This window comes from Myotis nattereri (genome assembly GCF_964212035.1).
Source record: "Myotis nattereri genome assembly, chromosome: 2".
NCBI classification, from domain to species: Eukaryota; Metazoa; Chordata; class Mammalia; order Chiroptera; family Vespertilionidae; genus Myotis; species Myotis nattereri.
In genome coordinates, this window is record NC_138076.1 from 93725314 (window position 1) to 93746512 (window position 21199).

Below are 21199 nucleotides of genomic sequence, written 5' to 3' on the forward strand. Positions count from 1 at the left end.
CGAGGGAGGGACTGCAGGAGGTTGGCCAGCCGACTATGGGGAGGGAAGGCTGGGGGGAGGGACTGCAGGAGGTTTGCTGGCCAGACCCAATCAGGGAGGAGGGGCTGGTTGGGGAGGAGGGACTGTGGGAGGTTGGCCAGGTGGCCTGGGGGAGGGACCAGAGGAGGTTGGCCGACTGGAGGAGGTTGGCTGTGGGAGCGCACTGACCACCAGGGAGCAGCTCCTGCATTGAGCGTCCACTCCCTCGTGGTCAGTGTATGTCATAGTGACTGTTTGACTGGTCATTCAGTCATAACAGTCGCTTGGGCTTTTATATATATGTACTAGGGACCCGGTGCACAAATTTGTGCACTTGGTGGGGGGGGGCGCAGTCCCTCAGCCCGGCCTGTGCCCTCTTGCAGTCTGGGACCCCTCGGGGGATGACCACCTGCTGGCTTAGGCCCACTCCCCAGGAGATTGGGCCTAAGTTGGCAATCAGACATCCCTCTGGCAGCCCGGAAGCCCTCAGGGGATGTCCACTTGCCAGTGGGGAGCAGGCCTAAGCTGCAGTTGGACATCCTTAGTGCTGCTGAGGAGGTGGCAGAGGCTCCCACCACCACCGCTGTACTGGCAGCTGTCAGCCTGTCTTGTGGCTGAGCAGAGCTCCCCCATGTGGGAGCACACTGACCACCAGAGGGCAGTTCCTGCATTGAGTGTCTGCCCCCTAGTGGTCAGTGTGTGTCAAGTGACCAGTCATTCCCAGTCTTTCTGCTGTTAGGGTCAGTTTGCATATTACCCTTTTATTATATAGGATAGAGGCCTGGTGCATGGGTGGGGGCCGGTTGGTTTGCTCTGAAGGGTGTCCCGGATCAGGGTGGGGGTCCCTCTTGGGTGCCTGGCCAGCCTGGGTGAGGGGCTGATGGCTGTTTGCAGGCTGGTCACACCCCCTTCAGGGTGGGGGTCCCCACTGGGGTGCCTGGCCAGCCTGGGTAAGGGGCTGATGGCTGTTTGCAGGTTGGTCAAGCCCCCCCCCCCCCCCAGTGGGAACCATCACCCCATGGAGGTTTGGCCAGCCTGGATGAGGGGCTGATGTCTGGCCACACCCCCTTTAGGGTGGGGGGGTCCCCACTGGGGTGCCTGGACAGTCTGGGTGAGGGGCTGAGGACCATTTTCAGCCTGGCCAAGCCCCTCCCCCCCCGGCGACGGAAGCTCCCAGCCTCTCCTTTTTTTCTTTTTCCTGTTTTTATTCTGGGATTTATTTACCTTCTATAGTTGAAACTTTGTAGCCTTGAGAGGAGCTCAGAGCCGGCCAGGGCGGGCGGGAGGGAAGCTTGGCTTCCTCCATCGCCAGGGGCAACCCAGGCCTCCTGCTGGCTCCAGCTCCTTGGCTGAAAGCAGGTATCTGGGGTTTATTTACCTTCTATAATTGAAACTTTGTTGCTTTGAGTGGAGCTCAGAGCTGCCGCGGCAGGCAGGAAGCTTGGCTTCCTCCATCATTGGGGCAACCAAGCCTCCTGCTTGCTCCAGCTCCATGGCTGCCGGCCACCATCTTGGTTGGGTTAATTTGCATGTACCCACTCTGATTGGCTGGTGGACGTGGCTTAAGTGTAGCGAAGGTACGGTCAATTTGCATGTTTGCCTTTTATTAGTGTAGACTAGAGGCATGGTGGGGTCTTACTGGCCCGGCCCCAGTTGGGGCGGATCAGGGCTGGGCCTGTCGGGAGGAGACAGTGGGAGGTTGGCTGGCTGGCCGCCCCAATCGGGGCCCAATCAGGGCTGGGCTGGCGGGGGAGGGGGGAGTCCATGGGCAGTTGATTGACCAGCAAGCTTCACCCTCAATTGGGGTAGGGGGGCCAATTGGGGGCAGGGCCAGCTGAGGGGAGGGGCTGTGTGTGGTGGGCCAGCCAGCCCCACACCTAATTGGTGTGTGTGTGGGCGGTTGGGGGCGGAGCTGGAGGGGGGAGGGGCTGTGGGCCAATCGGGGTGGTGGGGGCTAATCGGGGGTAGAGCCGTATGGGGTTGCAGGGCCGATCGGGAGCCAGCAGCCAGAGGGAAGGGCTGTGGGTGTTGACTGGCCAGCCCTGCCCCCGAATGGTGGTGGTGGGGGCGGTGGGGAGGCAGGGTCAGCCATGGGGAAAGGCTGCAGGCAGTTGGCCAGCCGGCTCTGCCCCTGATCAGAGTGGGGGGGGTGGGCAATCAGGGGTGGAGCTGGCTGGGAGAGGGGCCGCAGGCAGTTGGCTATCTGGCCCCGATTGGGGTGGGGCCAGCTGGGGGAGGGGCTGCAGGCCAATCGCGGTGGTGGGGGCCCATCAGGGGTGGGGCTGGCTGGGGGGAGGGGCCGCAGGAGGTTGGCCCCCAGTCCCACCTATAGTTGGGCTGGTTCGCTGGCCACAGTGGGCATCATGGCAACCGGTCATTCCTGTCATTACAGTGTTCCGGTCCCTTAGCCTGACCTGCACCCTCTCCAATCTGGGAGCCCTCAGGGGAGCCCTTTCCAATTGGGACTTTCTGTCTGTCTTTGCAATCATATGAGCGAATTGTCTGAGACCCCCCAACCCAGTTTGGTTTGTTGCTCACAGAATAATAGAGGCATTTTTTTTCTCTTTGCTTCATTGGTGGAGATTTCCTGAAAGTTTTTGGATATCTTCCCTTTAATTTTTGCTAGACACTCTGATTTTATGTCTCTCACCTTGGCTTTCCCTCCATCCCCCACTGCAACTGTAACTTGCTCCAGGCTCACTTTGCTCTAGTGTCTAGGACAGGGGTGGGCAAACTTTTTGACTCGAGGGCCACAATGGGTTCTTAAACTGGACCGGCGGGCTGGAACAAAAGCATGGATGGAGTGTTTGTGTGAACTAATATAAATTCAAAGTAAACATCATTACATGAAAGGGTACGGTCTTTTTTTTTTTAGTTTTATTCATTTCAAACGGGCTGGGTCCGGCCCGCGGTCCGTAGTTTGCCCACGGCTGGTCTAGGAGATCCGACATTCCTAGATTCCCAGCATTCCTGGTGCTCCCTGTGCTCTGGGCTTCAGCTTCTGATCCTGGGGCTGCCACCAGAACTACTATTCCCAGAATTCCTGGTGCTCCCTGCGCTCTTGGTTTTCCCTTCTTGCTTTGTCTCCGTCCCGCAGCCTCCCACTCTGCCAAGTCCTCCAAGCCGCCAGCTCTCCCTCTCTGCTCTTGGTCTAGTGGCTTGTCTCTGCCGGCCCTCCCACTCTGCTCTCCACCTGGCGCCTGTGTATGCAAATTAACCCACCATCTTTGTCGGGTTAATTTGCATACTCCTGATTGGCTGGTAAGCGTAGTGGAGGGATGGTCAATTTACATGTATATCTTTTATTATATAGATCCTAGTAGATCCTGCAGTGAACATAGGGATGTATATGTCTTTTTGAATCAGTGTTTTTGGTTTCTTTGGGTAAATATCCAGAAGTGGAATTGCTGAGTCCTTCTTTGTCTCTTGCTATAGCTTGTTTTGTAATCTAATTTTTTTGTGGTATAAGTATTGCTACTCCAGCTTTTATTCCATTTTCATTTGCATGAAATGTCTTTTTCCATCTTTTTACTTCCAGTCAGTGCATTGTTTTTTTTTTTATTTAATCTGAAGTGGGTCTCTTGTAGGCAGAGTGAGCGTGGGTCTTGTTTTCTTATCCATTCAGACACCCCATGTCTTTTGATTGGAGCATTTAACCCAAATACATTTAAAGTAATTGTTAATAGACATGTAGAAATTGCCATTTTAATATTCATATTTTGTAATCTTTTTTTTCTTCTTAAAGAAGTTCCTTCAACATTTCTTGTACTACAGGTTTAGTGGTGGTAAACTCCTTTAGCTTTTTCTTGTCTGGGAAGCTCTTTATTTGTCCTTTCATTCTAAATGATGCTTTGCTGGGTAGAGTAATCTTGGTTACAGGTCTTTACTTTTCATCACTTTGAATATTTCATGCCAATCCCTTCTGGCCTGCAAATTTTCTGATGAGAAATCAGTTGACAGTCTTATGGGAACTCCCTTGTAGATAACTAAGTTATTTTTCTCTTGCTGTTTTTTAAGATTCACTCTTTGTATTTAACCTTTGGCATTTAAATTATGCTGTCTTGGTGTGGGCCTCTTTAGGTTCATCTTGTTTGGGACTCTGCTTTCTGGGCTTGTATATCTATTGACTTCGCCAGGTTAGAGAAGTTTTCTGTCATTATTTCTTTAAATATGTTTTCAACATTTAGCTCTCTCCTCCTCCTGGCACACCTACAACATGAATGTTTTTACACTTAATGTTGTCCCAGAGTTTCCTTGAACCAGGGATTGCCAACCTTTCGGACCTCACGGCCACCAGTGCTCCGTGGACCACCGGTTGGCAACTGCTGCTCCAAAGGTTTCCTTAAACCAGCGGTTGCCAACCTTTTGGACCTCACGGACTACCAGTGGTCTGCAGACCACCAGTCGGCGACTGCTGCCTTTAACTATCCTCATTTTATTTGGATTCTTTTTTTTTCTCTCCCCTGTTCTGATTGGGTGTTTTCTGCAACCTTGTCTTCCAAATCACTGATTTGATTCTGTGCTTCACATAATCTGTTGATTCCCTCTAATATAGTCTTTATTTCAGTTATTGTATTCTTAATTTTTGACTGGCTCTTTTTTATGTTTTCCATCTCCATTTTTATGTTTTCTGTCTCTTTGTTAAAGTTCTCATTGAGTTCATCTGTTCTTCTCCTAAGTTCATTGAGCATCCTTATGACCACTGATTTGAATTCTGCATCTGGTAGATTGTTTGTTTTGGTTTTGTTTAGTTCTTTTTCTGGAGTTTTGTTCTATTTGTCTCCTCCTTCCCTGTGTTTGTTTTTATGTATTAGGCAGATCTGCCATATCTCCTGATTTGGGCAGGTTGGCCTTATGTAGTAGGTGTCCTATGTGGCCCAGTGGCGCCATATCCCTGGTCACCTGGGCTGGGTGCTCTGGGGTGTCCCTTGTGTGGGTTCTTGGGCCCTCTTGTTGTTGAGCCTTGATTGCTATTGTCAGGTCAGTGGGTTGGATAGACCCTCAGGCTAACTTGCTGTGAGGACTGGCCATGAGTATAATGGACAAGCTGTTGTTTGGGGCATTGGTGTCTGCTGAGTCTGCCCTTTGGAAGTGTTGTTTGTGGAGCCAATTGTGGGGGTGCTCTGGACACTTGAATTTGCTCTGGGGCCTCTTGGAAGGGGCTCTGATGCAATCTAAGGTCAGCCACTGCCTGTGCCTGGCTCAGGGCCACCTGGTATGAGCTACAAAATGATCTGTAGATAATTGCCTTGTACTTGGAGGTGCCTAGGAGAGGTTAAGCTGCCAACTGAGGCCAGCTGCCATTAGTACTTGTCTTTGGGCTGCTTAGAAAGAGGTATGGGGCATGCCATAGCCAGTTGCTGCTTGTTTGGAGTTGGGAACATTTGAGAGGTTTTGGGAAAGTTTGCAGCAGAATGGAGACAGGCTGTATTAAAAAGTTGCTGGAAGTCACTTGGTTGGGCCTGCAAGTTGGGTTGGATGGAGTCTCTGAGAATCAGCAAGGTAGTGCAAGTGGTGTTAGCCAGTTTAGACTCAGATTTGGTGCCTGTCCGTGCCTGCAGGCTAGGTGGACGAATTGCTTACCTAGGAACAACAGGGTCTGCATTTCTGTCAGGGAGAAAGCTGTTAATCCAGTCCTCACCTTGAAGCCAGACAATTCATTTCTTACCTGGGTCGCCCTGGCACTTTTTGAGCTGCTGCCCCATTGCCGGAGCTCAGAATGAGTGAGTCCAGCAAATAATCCTTGTGCCTAGGACTTCAGCAGCCCTCTGTGGAGCCCTGGGCTGGGGAGCCTTGTTGGGAGGCGTGGGGACTCCTCAACGAGGATGTGGATGGTGAGGAGATTCTGCAGCCAAGCTATCCCTCCTGATTTTTAATCACCACACCATGGATGTGGGGCCTTCCTGATTCATCTTTTTGCCCCTCCTACCAGTCTCTGTGGCTTCTTCTGTACTTCTTCATTCCTTTCCTTCCCCTTCCCTTTTCCCTTTCCCCGCCCCGCCCCTCCTTTCCCTTCCCTCCCTTTCTTTTTTTCTTTCTTTCTTTCATTATTTATTTATTTGATTGATTAGAGAGAGAGATGGATTTTGTTGTTCCACTTATGTATTTATTGGTTGCTTCTTGCTCGTGTCCTGACTGGAGATCGAACCCACAACATTGATGTATGGAGACGACGCTCTAACCAACTGAGCTACCTGATCAGGGCCTGCATATCCTTAGTTACAGGACTTCCCTTCAGCTAAGAGTTAGGCATTCTCATACATGGAATGGCTATTTTTTGACATTGTGGATAAATGACTTTACTGCATTTTTAACACCACTTAATATGTATGCTTAAATAACAAAATATTGTGTCTTGCATGCTCCCCCATGCTTTTTATCTAATAGAAGTGTTTTTCTTCTAGGTTCAAAAGATGTTGTGGTAAAGGCACAGGTTTTAGCTGGTGGTAGAGGAAAAGGAACATTTGAAAGTGGTCTCAAAGGAGGAGTGAAGATAGTTTTCTCGTAAGTCATGTTTTTTGAAGAAAAACCATTAATGAAAAAAAAATCATTGTAAAAAATTCCCCTATTTATTGAATTGATGAAAATACTGAGATTTAAGTATTAGATGAGATGAGATTTTGTCTATCATGTGCTTTTGTTTTACTCATTTGGAGGAAAAAAGAATTTGAGTTGTTTTTCTTATTTCAGTCCAGAAGAAGCAAAAGCTGTTTCCTCACAAATGATTGGGAAAAAGTTGTTTACCAAGCAAACAGGAGAAAAGGGCAGAATTTGCAATCAAGTGTTGGTTTGTGAGCGAAGATATCCCAGGAGAGAATACTACTTTGCAATAACAATGGAAAGGTCATTTCAAGTGAGTAACTGTAGTCATGATATATTTAGGACGATTTTAATACATTCAGTTTCAGAAGTTGATTATTCTGTTTATATGTATCATAAGCACAATACTTATTTAAAGTGTCATTTTTTGAAAATAGCATGGTTAATGCTATAAAGTTTAATATATATTATCGTGGCAAAAAAAAGTTATAGGCAAAACCCTGCTGTAATAAAATCCACAGGATTTTTAAATTGTTAATTTGCTAAGAACACCTTAAATCATCTCTAGATTTTATAGACTGAGAAAATAATTTCTAACAGAGAAAAATATCTAACCAAAGAGAAAATCCCAGTAAGAGAATGTGTATCCCTGGCTTCATCATTTTCTTTTTCATCCTGTTGGTATTTTTTATAGTTTGGGGTTTCTTTCACTAGATAATTTGGTACTTGGTAGGTTGGAAGGTAACATTCAATAACAAACGATATGATTCTAAGGAGCATAACCCTAGTTATGCTTCCCTCTCTTACTGGAACCTAAAATGTTAATTGTGAACTTAAGTCATCAGATGAAGAGAAAGCTTTTCATAGACCTGGTGCTTAAAGAAGGCATTGGTAATCATTTTGTACTGTAAATATTTGGCTTTTTGCATGCATTGGTTAAGTTTTATGAGCTGAGTCTGTGTAGCTAGCTTGTCTTCTGGTATAAGCTAGATATGTATTTGGAAGCCCTGGTAAGGATTTGCTATAATCAAAATTTTAAGTCATGAAAATATTTTTCTTATATAAAACAGCTTTTTAAAAAATAGTTATTTTCTATATTGTGATTTTTGTTCCTATAGTTAATTAAATCTCCTATTAATGTTTGAATGATATTTTCAAGTGTTTTTGTAACTTTTAAAGGAGTATTTCTTAAAGTGACATTAGACAGTAGTAAAAACTACTCCGGATCTGGTATAATAAAAGGCTAATATGCAAATCGACCGAACGGCAGAACGACCGGTTGCTATGACACACACTGACCACCAGGGGGCAGATGCTCAACACAGAAGCTGCCCCCTGGTGATCAGTGCGCTCCCACAGCAGGGAGCGCCACTCAGCCAGAAGCCCTGAGCCGGGCTCACAGCTGGCAAGCGCAGTGGCGATGTTGGGAGCCTCTCCTGCCTCTGCGGCAGCGCTAAGCCATCAGTCAGACATCCCCCGAGGGCTCCCAGACTGCAAGAGGGTGCAGGCCTGGCTGAGGGACCCCTCCCCCTTGCGCCCCCCCCCCCCGTGAACGAATTTTATGCACCAGGCCTCTAGTATAAGATAAAAATCACTGATGTCTTTACCTCTATAGGTGTCTCTATATAGGAGAATTTAGTTTTGTAAGTTATTTTAGAAATCTCATGACAATATCCTTATATATTACACACATTTGCAAAAATTGTATTCACTACATTTTCATTTCCTTTTTATATCAACATCTATCATTTTGCTACTTATTATGTTTTCACTTTTGGTTATAGCCAGAAACAAGGTATAAATGCCTGAACAAATTGAGATATGAGTCCCATTATGTTGTACATTCAGAGTAGCTCATATTGATTTCAGTAACTGTAGCAAATTGAATCTGCATTATTAAAGATATTATAATACTCTTAATTGTATTTTATTAAAGACATTAACATTAGGGGAAAGGATGACATTTGAATTCATTTTAAGAACTTGAATAATCAGAGAACTATTTTAGTCTCATTAAGGAAATATGTTTTTATTTCATTTGCAAAAGTATTGCATAGTTGTAATAATCCAGACTAAAAATTTCATCATACTAGTGACACCATTTGGCCAAAGATATTATAATGTTAAAATAATGTGGAGTTGGTTGGTGTTACTTTTGGGGATATAGTGAATTGTTTTTTTGAATCCCTGTGGACAGGTCCTTATTAAACAACAAAAAAATTAGCTATTGATAAAAAGAGCATTTTTTATTGAATTAAATTCCTGTACATAGGAGTTAACTGATTATTAAAAGTTGCTTTTGTTGTTTATCTGTTTTTAGGCGATGAATCATAGGTTTCTTTAGTGTGTATTCCGTCAGGAAGCCGGGGGCAGATACTACCATTGAATTGGTGTTCTAAGAAAAATCAATTTAAGTACCTACTCTATCTTGGCACTTTTTAAAAGTCAGATTTCTTAACATTTGCTCAGTGCCTGTTGTATACATTTCTAATTTAAAAGGTCACATTTGCTACTTTATTTTTCTAGTAGAACATTATAATTTGCTGCAAATTGGTGGTACTATATCAATTTTCTATTTTGCCTGGGATAAATATTAAATGTGTTATAAGAATTATATATTTTATTTTTCATGTTTTTACTTTTTAAAAAGAGATCTTTATTAAGTGGCTTCTCTGTCATGTTATTTTAAAGTAATTTATTTTAAGGCAAACCTTTCTGCAAGCTAAAAGAGAAGGGAAATGTAGACCAAGAAGGTGAAAATAGCATTATTAATTTATTTGAAATTATAACTGTTTGCTACAACTTACATTGTTCTGAAAGTTTATTACTAAAATTTAAAAATCAGATTGTTTAAACAAAAACAGCTATTCACTCAGCAGTCATGATAGAATTCAGAACTGTAGTAATTTTTTAACTGATCTCTATTTAACCCATGTAAGCTTTCTTCTGACCAGCTGGCTACAAATTTTGGGGTTTCTTTCTAATTTGTCAGGGAATTAGTACATTAAAGCCTATTTATTCATTTTTTTATATATTATTATTTCATATGTTTTTTTTTAGCTTTTTCTTTAACTTATAGCCAACTCTTAGAGATCTAATCATTACTTTAGTGAGAATTTTATCTTTTTTCCCCTAGAAGTGTTTCCTTCTGTATAGATATAAGTATATATTTTTATTGTTGATAATATTACAGATGTCTCCCATTTCCCCCCATTGATCCCCCTCCTTCCAGCCTCTACACACACTCCCAGGTTTTCACTACCCTGTTGCCCGTGTCCATGGGCTATGCATATAAGTATATAAGTTCTTTGGTTTATCTCTTCTCATTCCTCCATCCCCACATCAATGTATGTCAATTTGTCCCATGCTTCCATGCTTTGGGTCTTATATTGTTGGTCAGTTCATTTTGTTCATTAGATCTACAAATAAGTGAGATCATGTGATATTTGTCTTTCTCAGACTGGCTTATTTCACTTAACATAATATTTTCCAGGTCCATCCATGCTGTCCCAAAGGGTAAGAGATCCCTCTTTTTTACAGCTGCATAACATTTCATTGTGTAAATGTCCCACAGCATTTTTATCCACTCATCTACTGATGGGCACTTGGACTGTTTCCAAATCTTAGCTATTGTAAATTGTGCTATGAACATAGGGGTGCATACATTCTTTCTTATTGGTGTTTTGGAATTTTTAGGCTAAATTCCCAGAAGTGGGATTGCTGGGACAAATGGCAGTTGCATATTTAATATTTTGAGGAAACTCCGTACTGTTTTCCATAATGGCTGCACCAGTCTGCTTTACAGCCAGCAGTGTACTAAAGTTCCCTTTTCTCCACATCCTTGCCCACACTTGTCATTTTTTAATTTGTAATGCCCATCTTTGAATTGGATTGTTTGTCTTCTTTTTGTTGAGTTGTATGAATACTTTATATATTTTGGGTAGTAATTCCTTATCAGATGTATTATAGGTAAATATGTTCTCCCATTCAGTGGGTTCCCTTTTCATTTTGATAGTGCTTTCTTTTGCTGTTCAGAATCTCTTTATTTTGATGTACTCCCATTTGTTTATTTTCTCCTTAGTTTTCCTTTGCCCTAGACCAGTGGTTCTCAACCTTCCTAATGCCGCGACCCTTTTATACAGTTCCTCATGTGGTGACCCCCAATTTCATTGTTACAAATTGAACATAATTAAAGCATAGTGATTAATCACAAAAACAATATGTAATATATATGTGTTTTCCGATGGTCTTAGGCGACCCCTGTGAAAGAGTCATTTGACCCCCAAAGGGGTCGCGACCCACAGGTTGAGAACCTCTGCCCTAGGAGATGTGTTGTCAAATATTCTGCTACTTGAGATGTCTGAGATTTTACCACCGACGTTTTCTTCTAAGATTTTTATGGTTTCATGACTTAAACATTTTAAGTCTTTTATCCATTTTGAGTTTATTCTTGGGTGTGGTGTAAGTTGGTGGTATAGTTTCATCATTTGCATGTGGCTGTCCAATTTTCCCAACACCATTTGTTGAAGAGACTATCTTTACTCCATTGTAGGTTCTTGCCTCCTTTGTCAAATATTAATTGAGCCCTGACCGGTTGGGCTAAGTGGATAGAGCATCAGCCTGCAGACTGAAAGGTCCCAGGTTCGATTCCGGCCAAGGGCATGTACCTTGCTTGCGGGCACATCCCCAGTAGGAGGTGTGCAAGAGGCAGCTGATCGATGTTTCTCTCTCATCGATGTTTCTAACTCTCTATCCCTCTCTTCCTCTCTGTACAAAATCAATAAATATATTTTTTTAAAAATTAATTGACCGTAATGGTGTGGGTCATTTTCTGGGGGGGGGTCTCTGTTCTGATCCATTGCTCTATATACCTGTTCTTGTGCCGGTACCGGGCTGTTTTGGTTACAATGGCTTTATAGTATAGTTTAATATCTGGTATTGTGATCATTCTAACTTTGTTCTTCTTTCTTAAGTTTGCTGCAGCTATTCAGGGTCCTTTATTGTTCCATATAAAGTTTTGGAGTATTTGTTCTAGTTCTGTGAAGTATGCCATTATTATTTTAATAGATTGAGTTGAATTTGTAGATTACTTTGGATAGTATAGACATTTTGATGATGTTAATTCTTCCAATCCATGAACATGGTATACGCTTCCATTTGTTTGTATCTTCCTCTATTTCTTTATCCAATGTCCTATAGTTTTCTAAGTACAGGTCTTTTACCTCCTTGTTTAAGTTTATTCCTTGCTATCTTATTTTTGTTGTTGCAATGGTAAATGGGATTTTTTTTAAGTTTCTCTTTCTGAGGGTTCATTATTGGTGTATAAAAATGAAATTGTAGCCCTAACTGGTTTGGCTCAGTGGATAGAGCGTCGGCCTGCAGACTGAAAGGTTCCACGTTCGATTCCGGTCAAGGGCATGTACCTTGGTTGCAGCTACATCCCTAGTAGGAGGTGTGCAGGAGGCAGCTGATTAATGTTTCTCTCTCATCGATGTTTCTAACTCTCTATCCCTCTCCCTTCTTCTCTATAAAAAATCAATAAAATATATTAAAAAAATAAAAATGCCATTGTATCCTGCTACCTTGCTGAATTCATTCATTTATTTATTTATTTTAATCTAAATTCTTTACTGTTTAAAGTATTACATGAATCTCCTTTTTCTCCCATTGACCTCTCCCTGGCCACTCCCACCTCCCAGCACTTGCCCTCACCATCCTACTGTCTGTGTCCATTGGTTATGCTCATATGCATGCATACAAGTCTTTTGGTTGATCTCTTACCTCACCTCCCCTCCCCTGCCCTGTTGGTCACTTAATAGCAATCTTGGTTATCAGATTGACTGTTCAGGGTATCACAGTACTTGTGTTCAAGTAACCCTTATTTTATGTATTAACCCTGTAAACTGCAAGAGTACTGATGTATATTAGCAGTTTGGATATGCCAGGGAGAAGTTATAAAATGCTTCCTTTACGTGAAAAATATGTTTTTATAGAAAAAAAATATAGTATATGTAGGGTTTGATACTATCTGCATTTTCAGGTGTCTATTTGGGGACTTGGAATGTATCCCTGCAAATAAGGGGGGACAACTATATTGCAAAAAATTAGAAAGCTATTTCTAATGTAGGGTGTGGACAAACAACCATTTAATAAGGAGATTAGTATGCGTGTGAAGCATGAACTACGAGAAATGTCTGTTAGTTAAGCCACAAGGTTTATGGTATTTTGTTATAGCATCCTAAGCTGACTAAGACATATCTCCTTTGGGAAAATGTCTATTCAAGTTTTTTACCCATTTTTAAATTGGATTGTTTGCTTTGTTGTTGCGTTGTAGTTTTTTATATATTCTGAATATTAATCTCTTTTTTAAAAAATATATTTTATTGATTTTTTACAGAGAGGAAGGGAGAGGGATAGAGAGTTAGAAACATCGATGAGAGAGAAACATCGATCAGCTGCCTCCTGCACACCCCCAATTGGGGATGTGCCCACAACCAAGGTACATGCCCTTGACTGGAATCGAACTTGGGACCCTTCAGTCCGCTGGCCGACGCTCTATCCACTGAGCCAAACGAGCCAGGGCTGAATATTAATCTCATTAGATATATGGTTTGCAGATATTTTCTACTCTGTAGGTTACCTTTTCACTCTGTTGATTTTTCTTCCGTTGTATAGAAGTTTTTGTTTGATATAGTCCTATCTACTTATTTTTGCTTTTGTCACCTGTGCTTTGCTATCTTATCCAAGAAATTACTGTAAAATCAATGTCATGAAGCTCTTCCCCTATGTTTTATTTTAGGAATTTTATAGTTTCAGGTCTTACATATCTTTAATCCATTTTGACTTAATTTTTGAATATGGTATAAGGTAAAGGTCCTACTTCATTATTTTACACGCGAATATCCAGCTTTTCCAAGACCATTTGTTGAAGAGACTATCTTTTACCCATTGTGCAGCCTTTGTCACCTTTGTTCAAGACCAGTTGACATGACCAGTACATGAGGGTTTATTTCTGGGTTCTCTACTCTGTTTTATTGTTCTGTATATCTGTTTTTATGGCAGAACTGTACTCTTTTGATTGCTATAGTTTTGTAATATATTTTGAGATGAGGAAAGATGAGACCTCCAGCTTAGTTTTCTTTCTCAAGATTATTTTGGCTATGCAGGGTCCTCTGAGAGTGAGTTTTAGGATTTTTTTTCCTTTCTGTTTTTTCAAAAACAACAACAACAACAAAAAACCGAAGGAGGGGGAATGGAAAAAGATTTTATTGGGGAAAAATACCATTGGGGTTATAGTGGGGATTGCATTGAATCTGTAAATTGCTTTAGGTAGTATTGGACATTTTAACAAAATTAGACCTCTCAATCAATGAACACAGGATGTCTTTCTATTTGTATCTTCTTCAGTTTCATTCAGCAATGTTTCATAGTTTTCAGTGTATAAGTCTTTCATTTCCTTGGTTAAGTTTATTCCTAATATTCTAGTCTTATTTATGCTATTGTAAATGGATCATTTTCTTAATTTCCTTTTTGGATTATTTATTGTTAGTGTATAGAAAGCAAAACATTTTTATGTTGATTTTGTATCCTGTAACTGCTGAATTCATTTATTAGTTCTTAAATGGATTTTTTTGATTCTTTAGGGTTTTCTATATGTACTAATAGATCATGTCATCTATAAATAGTAATTTTTCTTTTTCCTTTCCTGTTTGGATGCGTTTTACTTTCTTTCTTGCTTGGTAGCCCTGGTTAAGACTTTTAGTACTGTGTTGAATAAAGTGGAAAGAGTGGACATCCTTGCCTTTTTCTTGACCTGGGAAGGCAAGCTTTCAGTTATTCACCTTTGAGTATGATGTTTATTGTGAGGTTTTGTATATGGCCTTTCTTATATTGAGGTAATTTCTTTCTAGTTTAAGTGTTTTTATGAAAGGGTGTTGAATTTTTTCTAATTATTTTCTGTATCAGTTAAGATTAACAGACTCAAGGTCATGTGGTTATTGACCTTGAATCTGTTAATGTGCTTTACATCAGTTTTTGTATGTTGAATCATCCTTGCATTCAAGGAATAAATCCCATTTGATCATAATGTATAATTCTTTTAATGTGTTGCTAAATTTGGTTGGCTAGTATTTTGTAGAGAGTTTTTGCATCAATATTTATCAGGATATTGGTTAGTACAACTTTGGTGAGCGTTGTCTTTCTGTCTGCAGTATTACAAGTTCTCTGGTGCTGTCACAAGCTCCTGAGATCTTTTTTGTACTCAGTGGCACCCCAGCCATTCAGAGTATGCAGGTTTTTAGTTAACTCTCTAAGTCAGGTGAGACTGAAACCAGTTTTTTGAACATCCCTCTGAAAAGCAGTAATTATGGATGCACATTCTGCTTTCTCTTTCCCTCTCAAGAGAGAAGCCCAGCATGGGCTGATTCTCCTATCTTGAGCTATTTTTACTTGTTGAGGTTAAGAGGGTTGTGGGACAACATGCTGACCTAGATGAAATGAAACAGCTTTCATACTTGTTTCATTGCAATTGAACTTGCTGATCTACAACTTCCCGACTCGTTTCTGGTAGTCTTACCCAGTATAAAGGCTACTAATATATTTAGATCACATATTGTTGTAAAGTTAGTGTTTCTGTAGGAGAGCAAGGCCTGGGGGTTCTTATTCTGCCATCTTGCTGATCCTGATGTGAGTTTTCTTGGGTGACTTTATTAAGTAGATGCAATTGATTAAATCATTGGCCACTTAGTTAAACTTAATATCCAGGCCCTTTCCTTCCCATAAGGGTGAGCTGATATGTAACTCAAAGCTCCAACACTCTAATTACATTGTTGGTCTTTCTGGCCTGACCAGCACCCGACTGAATCACCTTTGTATTAGGAACCCACCTGTGTCACCTCATTAGCATAAACTCTCAGATGCAGTGGAGGGTTTGCAGCCATGGGCAAACTATGGCCCGCGGGCTGGATCCGGCCTGTTCGGCTGTTCTATCTGGCCCGCGGAGCCGAAAGAGCGGAGGGTTCTCTTGCTCTCCCCTCCGCTCCTTCAACAGCAGCAGTGTTAACATGTATTAGTTCACACAAACACTCCATCCATGCTTTTGTTCCGGCCCTCCAGTCTAGTTTAAGAACCCATTGTGGCCCTCGAGTCAAAAAGTTTGCCCACCCCTGGTAGAGGTTGCTTCTCAGACAATGGAGACAAAGGCCAGCCAGTTTTTATTTTACACATGTATATTGAAATCTAATAACATAGTATAAAATTTAAAAGGCACAAAAAATGTACAGAAAATAAAAATTTTTCACACACCCTGTTCCTCAGTTTTTCTCCTTGGAGGCTGGTACTTTTTTCTCTAAATCATTTTCCCCCCTACATAATCATTAAATCTCTTAAAATGTAATGGATATTTTTCTTCCCCTTTGGCTATTGACTTATTTTGCGGATTTGACGGTCTGCTTTGTTTTCTAAATAGTAATGACTAAAATACTATTCCTCTCCTTTACATTATATCTTGAAATGAGTTTGTTACTGAAATACTGGGTGCTGGGATAGAAAAGTGAAATTAGTTTCTCTTTTTTTTCTTTTTCTTTTTATCAAAGCAATACTTTTTTTTGGATTAAGAATAATAATATGTTCATGCCTTGGCAATTAGAGCATCACCTCACCATCATCTCCCCCTCCACACCGAAGGGCTACCAGTTCGATTCCTGGCCAAGGACATGTACCTACGTTGCATATTCAGTCACCAGCCCCATTCAGGGCACATGCAGGAGGCAACCAGCCGATGTGTCTCTCTCACATTGATGTGTCTGTCTCTCTCTCTCTCTCTCTCTCTCTCTCTCTCTCTCTTTCTCCCACCCAACTCCCTCCCTTCTACTCTTTCTAAAACAATACCAATGGAAAAAATATCCTCCAGTGAGGATAAACAACAAAAAAAAATAGTATGTTCATCAATGCAATTCCTGTCAAGATATCAATGACATAGTTTATAGAACTAGAAAAAATATTCCAAAAATTTATATGGAACCACAAAAGACCCCAAATAGCCACAACAATCTTTTTAAAAATATATATATTTTTATTGATTTCAGAGAGGAAGGAAGAGGGAGAGAGAGATAGAAACATCCATGATGAGAGAGAATCATTGATCAGCTGCCTCCTACAAGTCCCCCACTAGGGATTGAGCCCACAACACGGGCACATGTCCTTGACTGGAATCGAACCCGGGACCCTTCAGTTCGCAGGCTGACGCTCTATCCATGAGCCAAACTGGCCAGGGCCACAATAATCTTGAGAAAGAACAAAGTTGGAAAAATCATGCTATCTGATATTAAACTATACTACAAGGCCATAGTAATCAAACATCATGGCATAACAACAGACATATAGGTCAATGGAACAAAGGAGGCAAAAAATACACTGAAATAATAGTCTATTCAATACATGGTACTGGAAAAATTGGACATATATATTGGACATGCAAAAAAAAAATGAAACTAGACCACCTTACACGATACATAAGAATAAAATTGATTAAAGACTAGCCGGGCTGGTATGACTCAGTAATTGAGCATCTACCCATGAACCAAGAAGTCATCAGTTAAATTCCTGGTCAGGACATACGCCCAGGTTGCGGGCTTGATCCCCAGTGGGGCATGTGCAGGAGGCGGCCAATTGATTTTTCTCTCTCATCAATGTTTCTATCTCCGTATCTTTCTCCCTTCCTCTCTCTCTAAAAAGTCAATAAAAACATATTTTTAAAAGGATGTTAGACATGAAACCAGAAAAAATCCTGGAAGAAAACATAGGCAGTAAAATCTCAGACATTTCTCATAGCAATATGTTTTTCTGATATATCTCATCAGGTAAGGGAAACAAAAACAAAAAAAATTAACAAATGGGACTACATCAAATAAAAGATTTTGTACAGCAAAGGAAACCATCAACAAAATGAAAAGACAACCCAGTGAATGGTAGAACATATTTGCCAGTGATATATCTCATAAGGGATTAATATCTAAAATTTATAAAGAACTTATAAAACTCTACATCAAAAAAACCCCCAAACAATCCAATTAAAAAATGGGCAGAGGTCCTGAATAAACACTTCTCCAAAGAGGACATACAGATGTCCAATAGACATATGAAAAGAAGCTCAGTGTCATTAATCGTCAGAGAAATGAAAACCACAAGATATAACCTCACACTTGTCAGAATGGCTATCAATAAATCCACAAACAAGTGTGGCGAAGTTGTGGAGAAAAGGGAACCCTTGTGCATTGTTGGTGGGAATGTAGATTGGTGCAGCCACTGTAGAAAGCAGTATGGAGTTGCCTCAGAAAATTTTAAATGGCACTGCCTTATGACCCACAAGTTTTATTTCTGGGAAACATTTGCACCCCTATGTTCATTGGAGTGTTATTTACAACTAGAGGCCTGGTGCATGAAATTTGTGCACTTGGTGGAGGAGCATCCTCTCAGCCTGGCCTGCGCCCTCTCACAGTCCAGGAGCCCTCGGGATATTCCATGGGGAGCGGGCCTACACTGTCAGTTGGACATCATTAGCGCTGCCATGGAGGTGGGACAGGCTCCTGCCTCCACCGCTGCGCTTGCCAGCCATGAGCCCAGCTTCTGGCTGAGCAGCCCTACCCCTGTGGAAGCGCACTGACCACCAGGGGGCAGCTCCTGCATTGAGCGTCTGCCCCCTGGTGGTCAGAGCGCGTCATAGTGACCCGTCGTTTCACCGTTCGGTCAATTTGCATATTAGCCTTTTATTACATACTAGAGGCCCGGTGCACAAAAATTTGTGCACTCAGGGGGAGTGGTGGGGCCCCTCAGCCCAGCCTGTGCCCTCTCACAGTCTGGGACCCCTCGGGGGATGACCACCTGCTGGCTTAGGCCTGCTCCCCAGGGGATTGGGCCTAAGATGGCAATCAGACATCCCTCTGGCAGCCCGGCAGCCCTCGGGGTGTCCACTTGCCAGCAGGGAGCAGACTTAAGCTGCAGTCAGACATCATTAATGCTGCTGAGGAGGCAGGAGAGGCTCCCACTATCACCGCTATACTGGTAGCCATCAGCCTGGCTTGTGGCTGAGCAGAGCTCCCCCATGTGGGAGCGCACTGACCACCAGAGGGCAGCTCCTGCATTGAGCATCTGCCCCCTAGTGGTCAGTGTGTGTCATAGTGACCAGTCATTCCCAGTCTTTCTGCTGTTAGGGTCAGTTTGCATATTACCCTTTTACTATATAGGATAGAGGCCTGATGCACGGGAGGGGTCTGGCTGGTTTGCTCTGAAGGGTGCCCCGGATCAGGGTGGGGGTCCCTCTTGGGTGCCTGGCCAGCCTGGGTGAGGGGCTAATGGCTGTTTGCAGCTGGTCACACCCCTTTCAGGGTGGGGGTCCCCACTGCGGTGCCTGGCCAGTCTGGGTGAGGGGCTGAGGACCGTTTTCAGGCTGGCGGGCGACTGAAGCTCCCAGCTTCTCCTTTTTTCTTTTTTTTTATTCTGGGATTTATTTACCTTCTATAATTGAAACATTGTTGCCGTCACTGGCGCTCCCAGCTCTGAGGCCGCGGCCGGCTGAAAGCAGTTATCTGGGGTTTGTTTAGCTTCTATAATTGAAACATTGTTGCTTTCAGGCTCAGAGCCGGGCCGTTGCAGGCGGGGAACCTTGGCTTCCTCCATCACTGGAGCAAGCAAGCCTCATGTTCACTTCAGCTGCGTGGCTGCCGGCCACCATCTTTGTTGGCAGTTAATTTGCATATCCTGCTGATTAGCCAATGGGAAGCATAGTGGAGGTACTGTTAATTACCCTTTTTGTCTTTTATTAGATAGGACTAGAGGCCCGATGCACAAAATTTGTGCAAGGGTCTCGGTGCCCGCCGCAGCAGCCAGAGGCCTCTGCTGCCTCTGCCTAGGCCCCTGCCACTGTGGCTTCATCCAGAAAGACGTCTGGTCTAATTAGCATATTACACTTTTATTATTATAGACTAGAGGCCTGGTGCACAAAATTCGTGAAGGGGAGGGGGGGTGCCCTCAGCCCAGCCTGCACCCCCTCCAATCTGGGACCCCTCAGGGGTGTCTGATTGCCATTTTAGGCCCAATTCCAGGGATCGGGCCTAAACCGGCAGTCGGACATTCCTCTTACAATCCAGGACTGCTGGCTCCTAACCGCTCACCTGCCTGCGTGCCTGATCGCCCCTAACGGCCTCTGTCTGCCTGCCTGATCACCCCTAACTGCCCCCCTCCTGGCTTCATCACCCCTAACCGCCTCTGCCTACTACTGGCCTGATCGCCCCTAACTGCCCCTCCCTGCCAGCCTGGTCGCCCCTCAATGCCCCTCCTGCCAGCCTGGTTACCCACGCAGCCTGCTGTTTGGTCGTTTGATCACACCTCACTACCCCCCCTGCCGGCCTTGTTGTCCCACGCAGCCTGCTGTTCGGTCGTTTGGTCACCCCTCACTGACCCCCCAGCCGGCCTGGTCACCCCACACAGCCTGGTGTTCGGTTGTTATGTGAGGGTGTCCCAACCAATTTGCATATTGCCCTTTTATTAGTATAGATAGCCAAGATTTGGAAGCAGCTCAAGTGTCCATCAGTAGATGAGTGTATAAAAAAGCTGTGGTACGTTTACACAATGGAATACTACTCTACCATAAAAAAGAAGGAAATCTTATCTTTTGTAAGCATGATGGACCTGAGAGCATTATGCTAAGTGAAATAAGCCAGTGAGAGAAAGAAAAGTACCATATTATTTCACTCATATGTGGAATCTAATAAACAAAATAGAAATAGACTTATAGAGAATAGACTGACATCTGTCAGAAAGGAGGGATGTTGTGGGGCTGGGTGAAAAGGGTAAAGTGATTAAGAAAAAAAAGTTAAAATAAAACCCCGAACTCATAGACAACAGTATGGTGAATACCAGAGGGAAAGGGGGGCATGTAAAAAAGGGAGGAATAAATGTCTATGGAAGGAGACTTAACTTGGGGTGGTGAACACACAATATAATGGACAGATCGTGCATTATAGAATTGTACACCTGAAACCTAGATAATTTTATTAACTAATGTCACCCCAATAAATTCAGTTAAAAAATAAAGTTCAGGTACTGAGAGCCGTTACTCTTTGTATGGGTGGATGAGTGAAAGATCAAATATGAATAAAATAAATAAATAAAAAGGATAAGAAAATTTAGGCTAGGAAAAAAAAGAAATCCCACTGGATACTCATAAGTAAATGGAACTGAAGGGACCACATACTTCATTTCTTTTCTCTTTATGATTCAAATCATCTCCTCCTGTTTAGACTATAGCTGGTTGAAACTAATATGTGACCAAAATATGTTAGATGATTAACACTAATAGAGGCCATAGGGAAATATTAACTATCTCAGCCAGGTTTTCCCATGATGCACAACCTGACCAATTATATAGCTTTGTTTCTGTCCAAAAGCACATCCCCGCTCTGTTCATTCCTATTCTGGTCAGAAACACAGAACAAACATTGGTCACTACAAAAAAAAAAAAAAAGAAAGGAATAATATGTTCATTGTAAACAAAATTTGGGTGGAGGGGGCATAGCTGGTGTGGCTCAGTTGATTAAGCTCCAGGAGTTCGAAGTTCAATTCTCAGGTCAGAGCACATGCCCAG

At 42.8% G+C, this 21199-nt stretch overlaps 1 protein-coding gene across 2 annotated transcripts in view; it reads left to right on the top strand.

The window, feature by feature from the left end:
- SUCLA2 (succinate-CoA ligase ADP-forming subunit beta) overlaps positions 1-21199 on the top strand; it is a 75410-nt gene that overhangs the window by 9153 nt on the left and 45058 nt on the right. For both annotated transcript variants that reach the window (XR_013995513.1, XM_081083005.1), the window contains exons 3-4: positions 6423-6522; positions 6709-6871. Coding sequence is in view for 1 of the 2 variants with exons in the window: in XM_081083005.1 (XP_080939131.1) it covers positions 6423-6522; positions 6709-6871 (263 nt within the window). In the remaining variant the exon portion in view is untranslated. The remainder of the gene's footprint in view (positions 1-6422; positions 6523-6708; positions 6872-21199) is intronic.